The sequence below is a fragment of the Gymnoscopelus braueri genome, assembly GCF_963280865.1.
Source record: "Gymnoscopelus braueri genome assembly, chromosome: 16".
Taxonomy (NCBI): Eukaryota; Metazoa; Chordata; class Actinopteri; order Myctophiformes; family Myctophidae; genus Gymnoscopelus; species Gymnoscopelus braueri.
In genome coordinates, this window is record NC_137616.1 from 24069957 (window position 1) to 24086576 (window position 16620).

The following is a 16620-nucleotide window of genomic DNA, read 5'->3' on the forward strand; positions in this document are numbered from 1 at the left end:
TTTGTTTGTTTTTTTGCTCGGTGTTACAATATTTTAATTAGCCACTTAAATCCCATATGGGTAACCGGGGTCCATCATATAGTGTCTTTTCTGTTTTCTGTTATTGTGGGGAAAGCTTTCGCTGAAAATAGACTTTCAACAAGCTCACAATGCCATACAAGCTCACAATGCCATGCAACTCATGGCATTGTGAGCTTGTCGATCTGCTATTTTCAGCGAAAGCTTTCCCCACAATACCGATGCTGGGGTTTAAGTAAGTGGTTAATGTTGTTCACTGGAAAAACGCACGGTGCGCTGCGAGGGGCAAGTAGCCTACATGGGATTTCCTATACAATATCAATCGCCATATAATTATAGGCTACTCATAATAGATGCAATGACATGTGGTCATGAGGCTAGCCTACTACTATACTGGGCGCGCACGCGATGTGACCGTGCGTGAGAGTATTTTTGACTTCCCTCTATTGCACATAGGCCTATCTGGTGAAGGATATCAATGATTCTTGCCTAGGCTAGTCTATATGCAGAACCACTAGTAGACTAGGGGAATTGTAAATAAAATAAAAAGCCATATGCTGCCCATGTTTGGTCCAATCCTGCAACACTATTCATTTTGTTGAGCAGTGAAAGACTATGACAAATTGCTTAATAAATCCTTGAAAAAAAGTTAGGTTTCAAATTATACATTTGGATTTAATTCCTCATTGACTTCTAGAACAAAGGAATTTGTTGGCATTTCTTTAGCCTCCCCATTTCACTAATAGGCTATACCTCAAGAATTTAAAATCATAAGTTACATTCATTACACAAGAGTTATATAACCTATAGCCAGTCTTATTACAGGCCTATCCTATCAATGAAAGTGTTAGAGACTCAGCTAATGACACCATTATGTCTAGAAGATCATGTTGTTTTATGAATTAAATGTTAGTTGTTTTGAAACATTTGTCGTTTTTCTAACTATTATTTCATGGACCCTCAAATAGACTACACATCCTCTTTCAAATTGGATTCCTCTTCCATCAAATGTAGTATGTCTATTGTCTTTGTCTAAAGCAACATTAAGAAAGAAGAGACTTTTCTTAAAGGTGTCATGACTTTAGCTTTAGAAAACAAGTATTACTAGAGTTGTTTCTGCTATACCATTATAATGAGGTTGTAAATTTTTTATTTTATTATCATAGACTAATAATGATTTTGCACTCAGTTTGATCTTAGTGAAACTATACACCTTCATATTGTACATCCCAAAAATAGACTCAACATTCTTTCTCTCACTACTCCAACAGAAAATCATTAGCAGTGTCAGAGAGTGGGAGACTCCTGCAGACTGCAACTGCTTTTGTCTGGCACCATTGCTGAATTCATTACAAAAGTGCATTGGCCCAAGTTTGGATCAAGCTTTCTTTTAGGAAGCTTCATTACATGCACCAAGACAGCAGTGAAATTGCCAGCCGTGTGAAAAAAATGTTTCTTGTTGTTGCTACAATTAGCTCACTTTCCATAGCCAATTAATTCACTCGCTTGTCCACCCTCCTGCTTTATTAAATGCTTATGCACTCCTTTTTAAATGGCATTAAAGCTGTGAAATTTAGTCCAAATCTACCCATTTCTTAGACAGCTCCAAGACCAAAGACCCATCTGTCATAATACAAAAAATGCATTCACAGCCATGATGCTTATGTGACTGTGCCTTAATTTCCATAAGATCTCCAAACATGCATTCACATTTTTGTCTTTTTTATTTTCAGGTGAAATTTGAATTCCCTCCTAGAGTTTGATTTTCTTTTAAGATCATGCAGTTCTACTAGATAAGGGCACAAAAGGCAGTTACATGAGCTCATGCTGTATAGCTCCAGATAAATATTAGGTAAGCCCAGGCATTGACACTAAGGGTTGCCCACCTGCCCCTGGCAGGTAAATAAAACTTGCGGGCAGGTGGAGTTTGCTTTCAGGTTGCCCGACTGGGCAAGTGCTCGTTTGAGAGGGGACGCAACCGTCTATAAACACAACAAGAGATTTTTGTAAACACCTGAACGTGGCCAGAGCTCTGTATTCTGATCTGTGGAATGTAAAATAAGAGCACTGTTTACCTATAATGTGCTGTTTTCACTGTCGCTACACTTAAAAATATAAAATAACAAGTGTGAGCCCATAGTCATTTTCATAGCTATGTAGGTATTTGGCATAAAAAAATATATGACATTTTTTATCACACAGCCCCAGAAAGTAAAAAAATACAAAAAAGTTTACCTATCATTTTATAATGGACGATTTGCTTTTCGGGCAAGTGGGCATGACCTTTGGGCAAGTAGAACATGACCTGTACTTGCCCGACGGGCAAGGGCCTCTGAGACCTTAGTGTCAACCCCTGGAAAATAAATGTTTGGAGTGCTAATGTTTTGTGCACAACAGCACATCATTATTTGTTTCTCAAACAGGGGCCAATATGTCCTAATGCTACAGTATGTGATCCAGAAAGTGTGTCGTGATCTATTGATTATAGTAGTAGAGAGTATACAGGCTAACAGTGAATAAACATTTCGGCAGTAGAATAGCCCAGTGGGGAATTCCAATGTTGATCTTCTCTGCCCTGTGGGGTGCTGAGGTTGGCTTAGTAAGGGGCTTGGGGACTGTGTGACAAAGGGGATGGAAGAACATCTATTAGTAAGAACATCTATTATTTACACCTTAGTTTTTTACTCAAAGAGTATGTTGGCTTCAATGCATCAATGCAATTTATTGTAAAATCCTCAGTGTAACAAGTGTAACCAAATGGTCCTGTACATTTGGTTATATTTGTACACTCAGTTACAGTGACATGCACTTTATTCCACACCTTTGACCACTGCATTCAAGTTCCTCCTTTCTCTGTTAAAACAGGAGACCATATGCACCATTTAAGCTTTGAACTGTCCTATACAAGCAGAATCAGCATTAGTCTATACAACGTGTTAATTGTCCCTCCTGCCCTGTGTCTTTACATGATAGTCCCTGGGCTGTTTGCTTTCTGATATACAGGCTGTCGGGGGGAAACCTGTACCGTTACTTTTCAGGAAATGGAAAAAAGAACCTGCGTTTCAATGCAGTTATTATTCAGTCACAAGCACAAATATTTATAAATAACCACTTTCAACCAGTTGCCCCTATTTGGGGCATGTCATTATAGGTGAACATTTTCAAAATGTTTCAAATATATAAAACAAAATGTCTAAAGAGGAGCAAAAATAGCAGATCTACAAGCTCACAATGCGTCATGTCGCATCGCGTTGTGAGCCTGTAGTCCGGCTATTTCCGCAGCTTTTGTGTGATGCTGTCAAACGTATAAAATAGGGCATTCATTTCTGAAATGAAATATGGAGATACAAGGTTGCTGTCTGACAGTGACGATATGCGAATGTTTGAATGAATGTCTCTAATGTCTTCTTCCTGGGGCTTTTGAATCTGTGCCAAGTGCCAAGTGTTTGTGGCGGTATTCCCATAATGGTGTGACTAGCTCTTGATAAGAGCATTACGGCTGGCAGTGTCCTGAGGTGGAGAAAGATGGCTCCAGCTTTATACTGGCTGCCTGGGAGAAATTACAGCATTTATTCTGGATGGTTTGGCATTAACCCATTAAGACCTGAGGCCGATTCTAAAAATGTTTTCTAATAAACCAAAAGTTTTTTGAAAAATAAATTTAAATAAAAAAAAGAATATATATGTATATATATATATATATATATATATATATATATATATATATATATATATATATATATATATATATATTGTTCCAGGGACCCCCAGAAGCAAAGATTTGAGTAACAAATGTTGGCTTAAAAAAATACATTCAAAGATTTGCAAAAAAGCATATCTACAAGCTCATAGTGCGGCACTCAGTGCCGGACTATGAGCTTGTATATCTGCTATTTTTTAATAGCCAAAGAAATCTAAAATAACACAAATGCGTTCCCGGTCTTAATGGGTTAAAGGAGTGTGGGTTCTCATACCAGACATATCAGACTCATTTGAACTTTTACTGTTTTCCATTACCAAATGTTGCAAATAAACCTTACTCTTATTCAAATTTAGCATTACTATATGCACATGCCTGTACCTACAAATGCAATGTAAATTAATTCACTCGCTTGTCCTCGCTTTAATGGCATTAAAGCTGTGATATTTAGTTTAAATCTACCCGTTTCTTAGACAGCTCCAAGACCAAAGACCCATCTGTCATAATACAAAAAATGCAATTTCCAAAAGATCTCCAAACACGCATTCACATTTTTGTCTTTTTTATACTTTCAGGGGAAATTTGATTTCCCTCTAACCATAGATGGAGTTTGATTACCATAGATGGAGTTCTACTAGATTAGGGCACAAAAGGCAGTTACATGAGCTCACACTAGATAGCTCCAGATTAATATTAGGTAAGAATTTCCAAAAACAAAGGTTAACTTTCCATTATCAAATGTTTGCAAATAAACCTTACTCTAATTCAAATTCAGCAAAATATATGCACATGCATGTACATACAAATGCACGCACACTGTCTGTAAAAGTGTTCCTGGTTGGTGGTAAAGTATATATTTAGTATTTCTTCAATTTTACGTTTCTTCAAAGCATTCTCTTGAGTCTTGAAGTTGATCATAGGAGGCACTAAGAGGGAGCCGGTGAATCTTTTGATCATAACACGCAAAGACCATGATAAATCAGCTTACAGCTCATGCATAAACTATGTAAAAGCACTTAGAACAGTGAATATGTCCCTAAATATTTCATGTGCTGCAAGGAATAGAGGCTTTTTGCCTAATCTTAATATATATTTATGTCACCAGTTATTCCATTTTATAATTCTCACGTTAGCAGTTATTATATTTAATTTTATTGAAGTGTCTGACACTTCAAGTGCACATGGGCTACAAGACACTAAGCTATTTACAGTATGTTCAGCAAACACGTTCTTCCATACTCAGTGGTAAGTCAAAGTGCATACAAATGATCAAAACTGGACCAACACAAACAAACCAGCCATCAGCTCATACTGTACAAATAAACCTCTACACGATCATAAACATAATAGACTTAAGAATTCAAACATATGTCTTATCCTGTCTCACTTTCCATGCTTTATCCTAATAATACCGTACAACGTTTGTTAATGTAAAAGCTTCCTCTCTAAACAGCCATTCTGCCATGTCTTCATCCCGTAACCAAAATAACTCTGGGTTCTTACTTCTCAATAAAAGAGTAAACCTGGGGGTGCCTGATGGTTTTGCCAGTAGTGCACAGATCATATTATGCTCCTTGTGAGCCTAAGGACCCGGCCTTGAATCTGACCCCTAGCTTGTCTCGCATGTTTCTCCTCTCTCTCTGCTCTTGGTGTCCTGTCTCTACTACACTGACCTATCTGAAAGCTAAAGCATATTAAAAAAGTCAGCCAGTTTCATTCATAAATAAATAACAGAGTTAAACCTACCCACCTCAATTGCCAATGGGAGTATGATTAATTCACATTGTTCAGTAAGTGCCTTCAGGTTATCGATCAAGCTGAAAGCTTTCGATGAGTACTCTTTTGACAAGTTATGGTGGCAATAATTGCTGCCAATAAAGCTACATATTTAATTTTGAAGAGACATATTTGAATAGATAGATTAGTTCAGATGAACACTGAGGATTTTACTGTTTGTTTTCTCTATCCTCTTGTGTGCAGCAGCAGCCAGTGAAACAGTCCCTACGTAAGTCTCTAGGCCGGGAAATCCACTGGAAGTGCCTTGTGCTGTCCCTGCTGATGTACGGCTGTGTCGGGGCCATGGCCTGGTGCCAGGTGGCCAAGGTCACGCGCCTTTCCTTCGACAGCGCCTACAAGGGGAAGTCTATGATGTACCACGACAGTCCCTGCTCCAACGGCTACATCTACATCCCTTTGGCCTTCCTGGTCATGCTCTATGTGGTCTACTTGGTTGAGTGCTGGCACTGCCACAGCAGGAACGAGCTGCAGCACAAAGTGGACGTGGAGAGCGTGACCGAGCGCATCCTGCGCATGCAGCAGGCCACACCCTGCATCTGGTGGAAGGCCATCAGCTACCACTATGTCAGGAGGACACGGCAGGTGACACGCTACCGCAACGGAGATGCCTACACCACCACACAGGTTTACCACGAGCGTGTCAACACCCACGTGGCTGAGGCGGAGTTTGACTATGGGAACTGTGGAGCTAAAGACATATCGAAGCGCCTGCTGGGCCTGGAGTGCTTCCCCGTCACCAGGCTGAGGTTCACCAAGTGCTTTAGCTTCGCCAACGTGGAGTCTGAGAACTCATACCTGACACAGCGGGCCAGGTTCTTCACAGAGAATGAGGGCCTGGATGACTACATGGAGGCCCGTGAGGGAATGCACCTGAAGAATGTAGACTTTAAGGAGTACATGATTGCCTTCTCTGACCCCAATAACCTCCCCTGGTACGTGACCAAGTCCGTGTTCTGGACGGTGGCCGCCTGCACCCTCTCTTGGCCTCTGCGGGTGCTGACGGAGTACCGCACCGCTTGCGTACACTACCATGTGGAGAAGCTGTTCGGCTTCGACTACGTACCCACAACCCCATCTGAAGAGCAGCCATACTCCCGCCGCATCCCACGAGTCAACACTATCGATAGCACAGAGCTGGAGTGGCACATCCGCTCCAACCAGCAGCTGGTGCCCAGCTACTCTGAGGCAGTTCTCATGGACCTGACCCAGCTCTCAGGGAGCTGCAATAGCTACTCTGCGTGCGGTGGCTACAGGCAGAACTGTGAACGCTGCCACCGCACCATCAGCAGCTCCTCCATCTTCTCCCGTAGCGCCCTTAGTATTTGCAATGCGGGCAGCCCACGGATCCCCTTCAGTGCGAGTCGCTTCTCCCTGGGCCGCCTGTATGGCTCCAGGCGTAGCTGCCTATGGAGGAGCAGTGGGAGCCTGAACGAACAATCGTGTCCCACCGAGAGCACGCGCTGCCTGTCAGGCCAGCAGGCCAGCGAGGAAAGCCCTCCGGCTTACCAGGACGCGCTCTACTTCCCCGTGCTCATTGTACATCGCAACGAAGGCTGCCTCAACCATGACCATCGCTCTCTGCACAGGAACGGCTCCTGTGTGGAGACCTCGCTATGACCCACAGCTGCCACCGCTGACATTTGAAAAGGAATATAATAATCCCTCTTCCCCGAAGAGGTTTACTGGTTGAGAACCTTTTTCTTTACTCCAGAGGCAGGCTAGGATGGACCTTTTCCTGTCGTTTCACTATTGAGGTGACTCAGTGACCCATGAAGCAATGATTCCCTCAACCTTTTCACAAGATGTGGCTCACAAAGGTATGAAATGATCCAGAATGGTCGACAATGGAAGAATCTAGAAATGTGTCTGAAAAGTGAAAACATAATAGTACTTTCGAAAAGTCAGGGAAAATGGACTCAATGCTCCTAAGAGTGAGGTTTGAAGTCTGCAGCTTTGAAGGAGCATGTGGCACTCTACTTAATCCTTTGGAGAAATTACAGTTCTGGCTTCACACCAGTTTCATTTGGTAACTAAAGTGTCATGTTACTGTCCTGCAATATCTACCAATGGAGGACATATACGGAATACAAAGGGGACAAACATCCCACCACGAATGCCATTACTGTATCTGCTTGTTGTAGAACTTAGTTGGAAGCCACGGTAGGAGCATCTGCTTTTCATATTTGACTAAACTAGATCACTAGTAAAATTCCTCGCAAAGATATGACCAACAATTCTCTGCACAGCTGATTTCTCAATTCTCTAAAACCTCAAATGGGGGTTGACTCATGGAATATGGTGAAGTAATTGATCCCCAAATGGGACAGTATTTGCATACAGCGAGATATCTCACAAAACCTGTACACAAGGAAAAACACACAAAATATTTGGTTAGTTTTCAGGGCAAATTAATATGCCTAGACTTTTACTAGAATAAAATAGCTAAATTAACTTTAGCCAAAATATGAAATATAAACATTTGCACATGCAAGATTTCGATGCTACAGCACCTGGATTTGCTCCTTTAAAGACTAAAAGTGCTCTGAGAAATCCACTAAAGAAATTATTTGAAAGTTTATGAGGAAATCAGTTGTTGCACTATTATAGCATCCAGTTAGTTAAAAATCACCTGGTAATCAAATGTTTTCGATGACACTATCCTCCCGGGCTGTCTAAATATAGTAACATGATGGTCACTGAATAATTTAGTGCAGGAGGCCTAAAGGACACAAGAACATCAAACTAAATCCATGAGACACATCTGGTCAGATTACTGTGTCACAATTCTGCTTTTGTTTTCATTATAAACTGTAACTTCTGTACAGTCGACATTGGAACAATTATTAAAACAAACTCACCATAATAATAATAATAATAATAATAATAATAATAATAATAATAATAATAATAATAATAGCAGCAGCTATGTCAACACAGCTGATTTAAAGGCAATATTTTACTTAAGTCTACCTCTTTATTTAAGTGCCTAATGACCCAACCTTTACCTAAAATAGTTTAGCTTACAGTACAAGCCCTCATGTCAACATATAGCCATTCAAACACAGAAATTATGCAGAGAATATCTCTAGAAATACGCCTAGACTAGAGTCAATACATGTACCAGTCTAGATGGTTGCAGACAATATAGGGTGATGACAGTGATGATACATGTTAAGATGAGCTCATCAAGGACATAATAGGACTGTAGCAATACATAGACCTTGACAAATGTCAATCTATGTTTTCCTCCTTACATGAAACTGCTCTCATACAGCCAGCCATGTGCTGCCACAGCTTCTGCTGATGCATATCACACAGCCAGCCAGAGACACCAAGCCATCAAACAGACTCCAGATAGACAGAGGCCTGCACTCAGCCACTGATCATGTCAGATCTGATGATTACATCAGGATGTTTTGAAATAACTAAAAATAAACCTCATGTCATGGGCTGACATACGCTGAACCTTGTCCTTCCAGTCACAGACCTTGTCATTGTCATTCCAGTCACAGTTTTGTTTTAAAGCTGCAATCCGGGAATTATTTTAACATGGTAGAGTAGGTATGTTAGTACAATATACTGTAACTAGCACATACAGTATCTAGCGGTCGGAGGTGGTCCTGTATACTTTTCCATTGAGAAATGGAGTGAGTTTGGACACCAGCTACTAGTTGACAATGTCAACAAAGGTTTAAAGCAGACCATACACCAAATTGGTCACTAGATGCGCCAACACTGTTGCAAGTACCTCTCTCCCTTGGGAGAGACATAAAACATACAGATGGAGTTTTAAGTTGAATGGGCTTAGTTGAGGGGCGTGTCTGATCAATTTAATATCAAATATCAAAATATTGAATCAAGCTATTTCAAAACTGGGGTGCACACAAAAGCATGAGTAGATGTTGAAATTATTTAGTGAATACACATTTAACCTTCTACAGATCAGCATATTTTAACTTCCAACGCAAACATTCAGTCAAATCGTTCTTGATTCCTTGTGTTTGAAACGTTCTGAATTATTCCGTAATATGAATCTTAAATGTGCTAACCACACCCAGGATAAGATGATGGATGTATGGATGATTGAATGACATGGAGCCTCCTCACATCACCTTCTGTTCTACTCAGAACATTTGTATTTAAGCTCAGTAATCTTGATTGCGGTCAGATCAGATTAATACTGGTCTTACCAAATCACAGGCTTGTAAATGTTGGCCAATTTAGTTATACTCATTACATTCCATGTGTGGGGTATTGTATAGAGATGGTGAATCTCTTGAGAGCAATAACAAAGAACATGCTGAACATTTTCCAACATAAGGAGATAGATGTGACATCAAACCTCACACATCCAACAAACCAAAAACCGACAAGACAGGCTATATCTGTCTCTGTCTGTTTTCACAGCTCACAGCACATCTATGCAAACCCCTTAACAACTCAGGATAGCAGTCAGGGTTAGGCTCGTCACTATGTTCTGCTTTATATCATTCCCACTTAACTAGTCACCATTCCAACAACTCCTCTCACCAGTTCTACAGTTAATGTTTAGGAGACAAGGATGCACACATTCTCTATAGAAAAGGTTATTGAGAACACAGATCAACTGTACACTAATTGGGACATTTTCAAGTGAATGGTTTGCGATCATGGCATAAATGCTAAATTCATAATCGCACTGTTATAGATATTAGAGGGATGGTTAGCAGAGTAAAGGTTCTTCTGAGACAAATGAAAGATGGGCTTGATAGAACGTCCTCAAATCCTCTCCAGTCTCGACATTAGGGATAAATAACAAAGGTATTTTCTTTACAGTGTTCTTTGAGTGATTGTGGTCTAAAAGAGGTGATGCACCAGGCAACTTTTTTCGCAATTCATATCAGCAATTTTCACAGCAACAAGAAACCAAACAAGACCGGGAGCTAAAATACTTCCTGGCAACATGAAACTCGAGTGTAATCAATCCGCCGATGCTAATGGGCAACATTAAACGAAATGCAGTCCTGTGTATCGCTACCTCAGCTATGAAAAAGAGGTATTGAATGAACATGTATTTTTTGGCAATGTAATTGTTAAATACTATTATCCTCACATCTTCAGATTAATTATCAACCACTTTCTACTCCTCAGATAGCAAAAGTCTGTTTTCTTAAAGACTCTTAATTGCAAGGCTTCAGATGCACAAGTGGGAAATAGGAAAAGATCTAGTGTTTACCAGTGCAATGTTTACCAAACAACTGCAGCAGCAACAACAACAAATAAAACTGGGATATTCCATATGGTTATACAAGTGACATTCATAACATACCCTTTTCCTCCATAGATGACTGTTAACATCAATGGTGCCATGCCATTAGTCCAATGGCACATTATTTTAAAGTATCATCGGTCCGACGGTGCACATTATAATTACGCCTCAACACTAATCCTACCCCAAACCTCAGACTCCAGACCAATGGAAAGCCCCCACATCAAGTTTGTCACACAAATCATCAAATCCTTCTTAACATGTACAAAGTAGACTAGGTTGTAATAACGTACTTTCACTCAAGAATGCTTTGAGGCTCATTTGTATTGTATTGTATAAAATATTTTGTGGAATTATAAGACGAGGTGTGAGGTTACAATTACTGTAAATGTGTATCTCGTGCTTAGTTGAATGTGTCATCGATGAATATAAAATGTGCCGACACAGCGACTTTTTGGATTTCCATATCTGAAATGGTTGATTTGTTATGTAGCTAATGGTGTACTGGTTTAAGAACAATACTGTACCTTGCAAGACAAATAATTTGATTACAGCCAATAGCATCTTTGTGCTGTGCACTGCTTTACATGTACCATGTTGAACCTTTTTTGGTTTGTATAACCCTATTTTAATATTATTGTTTTGTTGTCGGGTTATTTTTGATACGTCTTTATTTCACTAAACATGTTAAATGTTAGAGCTGTCAATCTGTTTTCAATGCACACATTCTAGGGCTGCACAATAGTGGCTTTTTTATGACTTAATTCTTTTTTGTATCATTTATATTCCAACAATCCTGTGAATTTCAGTACATGCAAACACCTTTTTCTACGGAATTTGTCACCAGAATAACACAGTGTAGGATTTGCTCAATTTGGATAGAGTGAAAGATATTTTTATGACATGCAACTTGAAGTACAGTTAAGGCAAGAGAAGTTACACAGCACCAGAGTACATTTTACAAGAAGCCTTTCCCTCTGATCGCAAATAAATGATTGCCTCTTGGGATTTGGCCAATTCAGCCGTCAACACAGCAATTTCGTTATAATTTAATTATAAATGGTTTTATTGCAATAACTATGTAGCGCTTATATAATCACTTACACAGCTTCATGTGAGGTATTGCTGTGAGGCACAGCTGATTATCAATATTCTGTCATGTATACAGTACTCTATGTACTTCAAACTAAATCACTCCGTCATAAAACTATTGATTCTTGCAAAAAGATCAACAGTCAGGAAACATGTAAGTTTTGTTGCTGACTAGGAACAGTTTGAAACTATTAACAATAGATACAAGTAATACGTCTTATGTATACCGACACTACCACAATGTTGCCTTGATGTCGCATAATACAGTACAACTGGAAATGACAGCAAACCAAATTTGTGTATTGTAAGTTGAAAAAAGATTCAATAAACTCAATAAACTGTGTCATGACAATTGTTACCAGATGCAATTAATTGCACTAACTACATTGTAAACCAATTTGGCTGGGAACCTCCTCAAGGACCTCTGGGGGTCCCCGGACCCCACTTGAAGAACGACTGTAATAGATAAGGCTATAGGAAAAATATCATTAATGTGTTCTCTATTTTCACATACTGTATACCAATGGGGCTTGTTTGTTATTTGGGTTCATAATATCTATCCATGTTCAGGCCAATGTATGGGTTCACTGCACATTTTAGTTCTAAACTCACCTTCCTTTATATGCTTTTATTGTAATAGCACCATGAAATATTTATTATAACTAATTGGTTTTACTATTATTATAGTTTTAGAGTTTATGTTTATTATACAGCGAATCGACAGGGATCAGTGATGCTAATATAGGTGCAAAGACGGATCTTGCATTGCATACAATGTTCATTAGTCTGATTAGTCTAAATCTACTTGGTGTGGCCGTCCTGTGGCTGTCTCATGCGCACTCTATCCTGGTTGTTCCTAACCACCTGGCGGATGCTGTGTTCACTTTCCTGACACACCTCTGTGAGACGGATGTCACATTCTATGATGCCGGTGTTGTGAGATATTCCTTCCTCAAGAGCTTTACCTCCATCCTACAGAGAGAGAGAGAGAGAGAGAGAGAGAGAGAGAGAAACTAAGTTGTTTGGAGACGACTCATGTTCACATTTGATACAGTGAAAGTGAGTGCCAAAGGGGTCTTGATACCCCACCATCCACACTCCCCTTCAGATGCTATTGCTGCACAACAAAGTACTAACCTATGTCCTGTCCACTTTCTAGACTGTGGACAGTGTTTTATTGTAGTGAGGCATTTCTATTTCAGTGAATTCAAGGTCGAGGATATTGATGTGGCGTTTCTGCAACGTGGCTGATTTTCGATCCTCTGCAGTGACCATCTACTCACTCAGTCATGTGTGCAACCTGAACAATCTTGATGCGCAGTGACCGTTAGATGGGGGACATTCATATTTGTCTCCCATGGGAAAAACAAAACACCTACTCAACTTTCCATTACTACATGTTTTCAACACATCTATGAATTATTGAGACATCGTTGTGCTTCTCAGCTTATTTGCTCACTGTGTTCTACTATACTGACCAGATGCTAGAGAAATGCACTGTCTCTTTTTCTGGGCTGCACTAGGAGTGTTTAACGGTAACCGGAAGACTCGCCCCAAAACACGCTTGCCCCCATTTCTTCCACGGACCAGCGGTTCTTGTATTTGTTTTACTGAGGATAAGGTTAGAAATAACTTTAGGGTTAGGCATAGCTTTAGTGTGGTTAAGTTTAGGAATAAGGTTAGGTTTTGGTACCGTTTTACTGAGGTTACGTTTAGGAATACCCGGGCGACTGTGTTTTGGGGCGAGCGTTTTGGTATTCAATTTAACTCTGTGTGCGTGTGTCTGTGTATGTGTGTGTGTGTATGTGTGTATATATATATATATATATACTGAGCTGAAGGAAGTTTGGAGCAGTATCACCTGACCTGAGTCAAACTAAATATATATATATATATATATATATATATATATATATATATATATATATATATATATATATTATTTTTTTGTTTGACTCAGGTCAGGTGATACTGCTTAAATCAGCCACCACTATTACTGTACAATAGTAAGCGTATAGGGGTAGCTCTAGTATCGTCATTAGTGCAACAAAATATCCTGAAGTGTGTTTTTTTATAGTCATTTGAGAGAGATTGATCAAGACCCATGGTACTGTGTTTCAAATCTAGTTGAAATGGAACCTCTAAGTCTAAACATAATGTTAAACTGGGAAGAAGTTCCACTTGTTTGTGGGAGTTGAAGATGAGATTTGCATGATATTGTAGTGGAATATTTATGGGCAAAATTGTTATTCAGCAACATTTCACATTAAGCTGCATTCAATAGTCATGCTATTATTATAGTTACTGCACACAATACTTTCTAAAGGAAAACCAGTAGTCTTTGCCATATTTCCCTTTCCAGTTTGGAGACCAGAAATTGTGCATGCATGAACTTACAATGCCCAGTCTGTTGCAGGAGAGGTCGATGCTCTTGAGGCTGTTGTTCTGAAACAGGACTTGAGAGAAGACAGAGGCAGTGGGCTCCGTCATCTCGTTGCCTCTCAGATGCAAGTGGAGCAGAGTGCTGTTCTTCAGCAGGGCCTGGCCGATAGCCTGGCCCCCCTCGTCTCCCAAACGGTTCAGGCACAGGTTGAGGGAGTGCAGGGTACAGTTCTTGGACAGGGTGTAGCCGATAGCTTGGGCTCCAGGGCTCCCGATATTGTTGTTACACATGTTCAGTGTCTCCAGTTGACTCCTGTTTAGTAGCTTGCCGATGGCTCTGGCTCCCTTGTCCCCTATCAGGTTGTGGGAGAAGTCAAGCTCCCTCAGGGAGGGGTGGTCCAGGAGGTAGCTCACTAGCAGTCTGCATTTCTTATCCCCCACCTTGCTTTGGTGGAGCCTCAGAACCTATGGGAATAGTATAGTATTTATGCTTTGTACCAGATAGCTATTAGCAAAATGTTGTACAGTACAAAGCATCTCTTTGAATTCGATGCTAAGTTTATCTCCTTGAGTTTAACACATGCCTATTTAAATAAGACGACTAACAAAGACAACACTCTATGGATTATTTTGTTGTTGAAGGAGGCAGATGGTATAGTGCTTCTGGTGCCACGTCCCCAATATAACTGCATGATGCATTAATCATTCATATGGGGTAACAACAAAACAGTATGACCAGTTGATCAGTTCTTCCTGGGCCCATGGTAAACCTTTTTTCAAAACATTTGAAATGTTAATCTGTTAAGAAGTTACGTGCGTTTTTGTGACAGGCCATGCCACCTTTTGGACAATCAGACAGACAGACAGACAGACAGACAGATGGGGCGAAAACCTTGGCAGAGGCAACAATAATTGTAAATTGTGCCTATCCATAGGATAACATTCAAATAAAACTGAAAACAGGATTTGGACACCCAATATCAGGACAGAGTGGCATCAAACATTGAGGAGGATACGCTATTCACCTTCAAAGTCTTACAGGACTTCAGGGCCTTGGCCAGAGACTCGCAGTCTTGCATGGTGATCTCAAACATATTCCACTCAAAGTTCATGCCGCAATTTTTGACCTTGTACACCAAATGCAGCTCCTCCAGGTTGGTCAGCTTGTCCAGCAAGATGCCAAAGTCAAAGTGGTCGACAGATGGCCCATCTGAGCCGCCGTCACTGGCAGAGTCTGAGGCCTCCTCTTCTTCTGTCTTCTGGGGCTCTTTAATAGGTGGAAGCAGCTGGGAAATGTCCAGCCTCTTTACATAGTTCATGCAAAGAGGGACCATGTCAAGGACCGTCTTTGGGTCTGTCACGCCTGGGATAAAGAGCTCAATAATCTTCTCTAGGTGTCTCTCAAAGAACATTTGTTTCCAGCTGTGGTCATATCGAGAGATATCACACACGTCCCAGCGCTCCTTGCAGCATCGCTGCCAGTAGCCTTCGTCACTTATGAGGTTGGCTGTCACATTCAGGGGCAGAGCAGGAGATAAGTTCTCCAGCACATAGTCTTTATGGCCAGGCAGAAGTTCTTCAACTATTGGCGATTCTGTAATAAAAGTATGCATGAAAACCAATGAAATCCAACAAAATCTTTGTTTTGTAACATAATTGGTGGGTGTATAATGATGCTACTGGAATTAAAAGCATACCTTCAAAATTTCTCACAATTTGCTGCAGGCAGAGATTTGATAAAAGAGGCACTACAACGAGGGACCACTGTGGATCTTCAGCAATGATCCTCCTCATCCTCCTGTGGAGATTGAGGTCTGCCAGCGAAGGAGACTTCGACATTGTTCAGTTCATGGATTATTCTGAAGACAAAATTAGAGCAAAACGTGGATTTTCTGCCACCTAATTTCCTGTCTTCATGAAATAAAATGTTGAATTTACAAGCTGAATTTACACAGACATAATAAATGAACTTGAGTATAATAAATTGAATATAACAACATTCACACGCTTACTTCTGGTGCTATGTGTGTTTTCCTTCTGAAAAGTAACAGAAATTTGAACATTCAACATTTAGGGCATGCAACAGCTCTGGGTGTTCCAGACACTCACGTTAACATGTTTAGCCGAAATATTCAGTGCATCCTACATCTATGCTGCTCGCCTCGAACAAATTACAAATGCAACAATTTACATAAAGTGAACTATTAAAAATCATCTCTAGTCAGTTTACACAAAGCTATGTCATTGTAAACTGTCGAGGAGTGCCGTGCTTTACCTTCAGTGATCTCCTGCTTTGTGATTGTATTGTAACTGTAGGCCACGAGTCCATCTCCTTGGTAACAGACACTCCACAATGTTTCAGTGGCAGCCATGTAGTCCCACC

The 16620-nt window shown here is 40.3% G+C and overlaps 2 protein-coding genes across 2 annotated transcripts in view; one reads left to right on the forward strand and one right to left on the reverse strand.

Annotated features, from left to right (window-relative positions):
• The window catches only part of tmem151ba (transmembrane protein 151Ba), a gene marked incomplete at both ends in the record, with an annotated part of 7248 nt that extends 116 nt beyond the window's left edge, over positions 1-7132 (forward strand). Inside the window, one exon of the mRNA XM_080452936.1 lies at positions 5699-7132. Coding sequence (XP_080309062.1) covers positions 5699-7132 — 1434 coding nt within the window. The remainder of the gene's footprint in view (positions 1-5698) is intronic.
• A 4521-nt stretch (positions 7133-11653) lies between these two features.
• On the reverse strand, positions 11654-16561 carry drc5 (dynein regulatory complex subunit 5). Its single transcript, XM_080453256.1, has 6 exons — positions 16513-16561; positions 16250-16274; positions 15935-16096; positions 15263-15831; positions 14253-14702; positions 11654-12827 (listed from the first exon to the last, which is right to left on the reverse strand). Exons 3-6 carry the CDS (start codon positions 16074-16076, stop codon positions 12657-12659), a joined length of 1332 nt encoding a protein of 443 aa, XP_080309382.1. The 5' UTR covers positions 16077-16096; positions 16250-16274; positions 16513-16561; the 3' UTR covers positions 11654-12656.
• Positions 16562-16620: the final 59 nt, after the last annotated feature.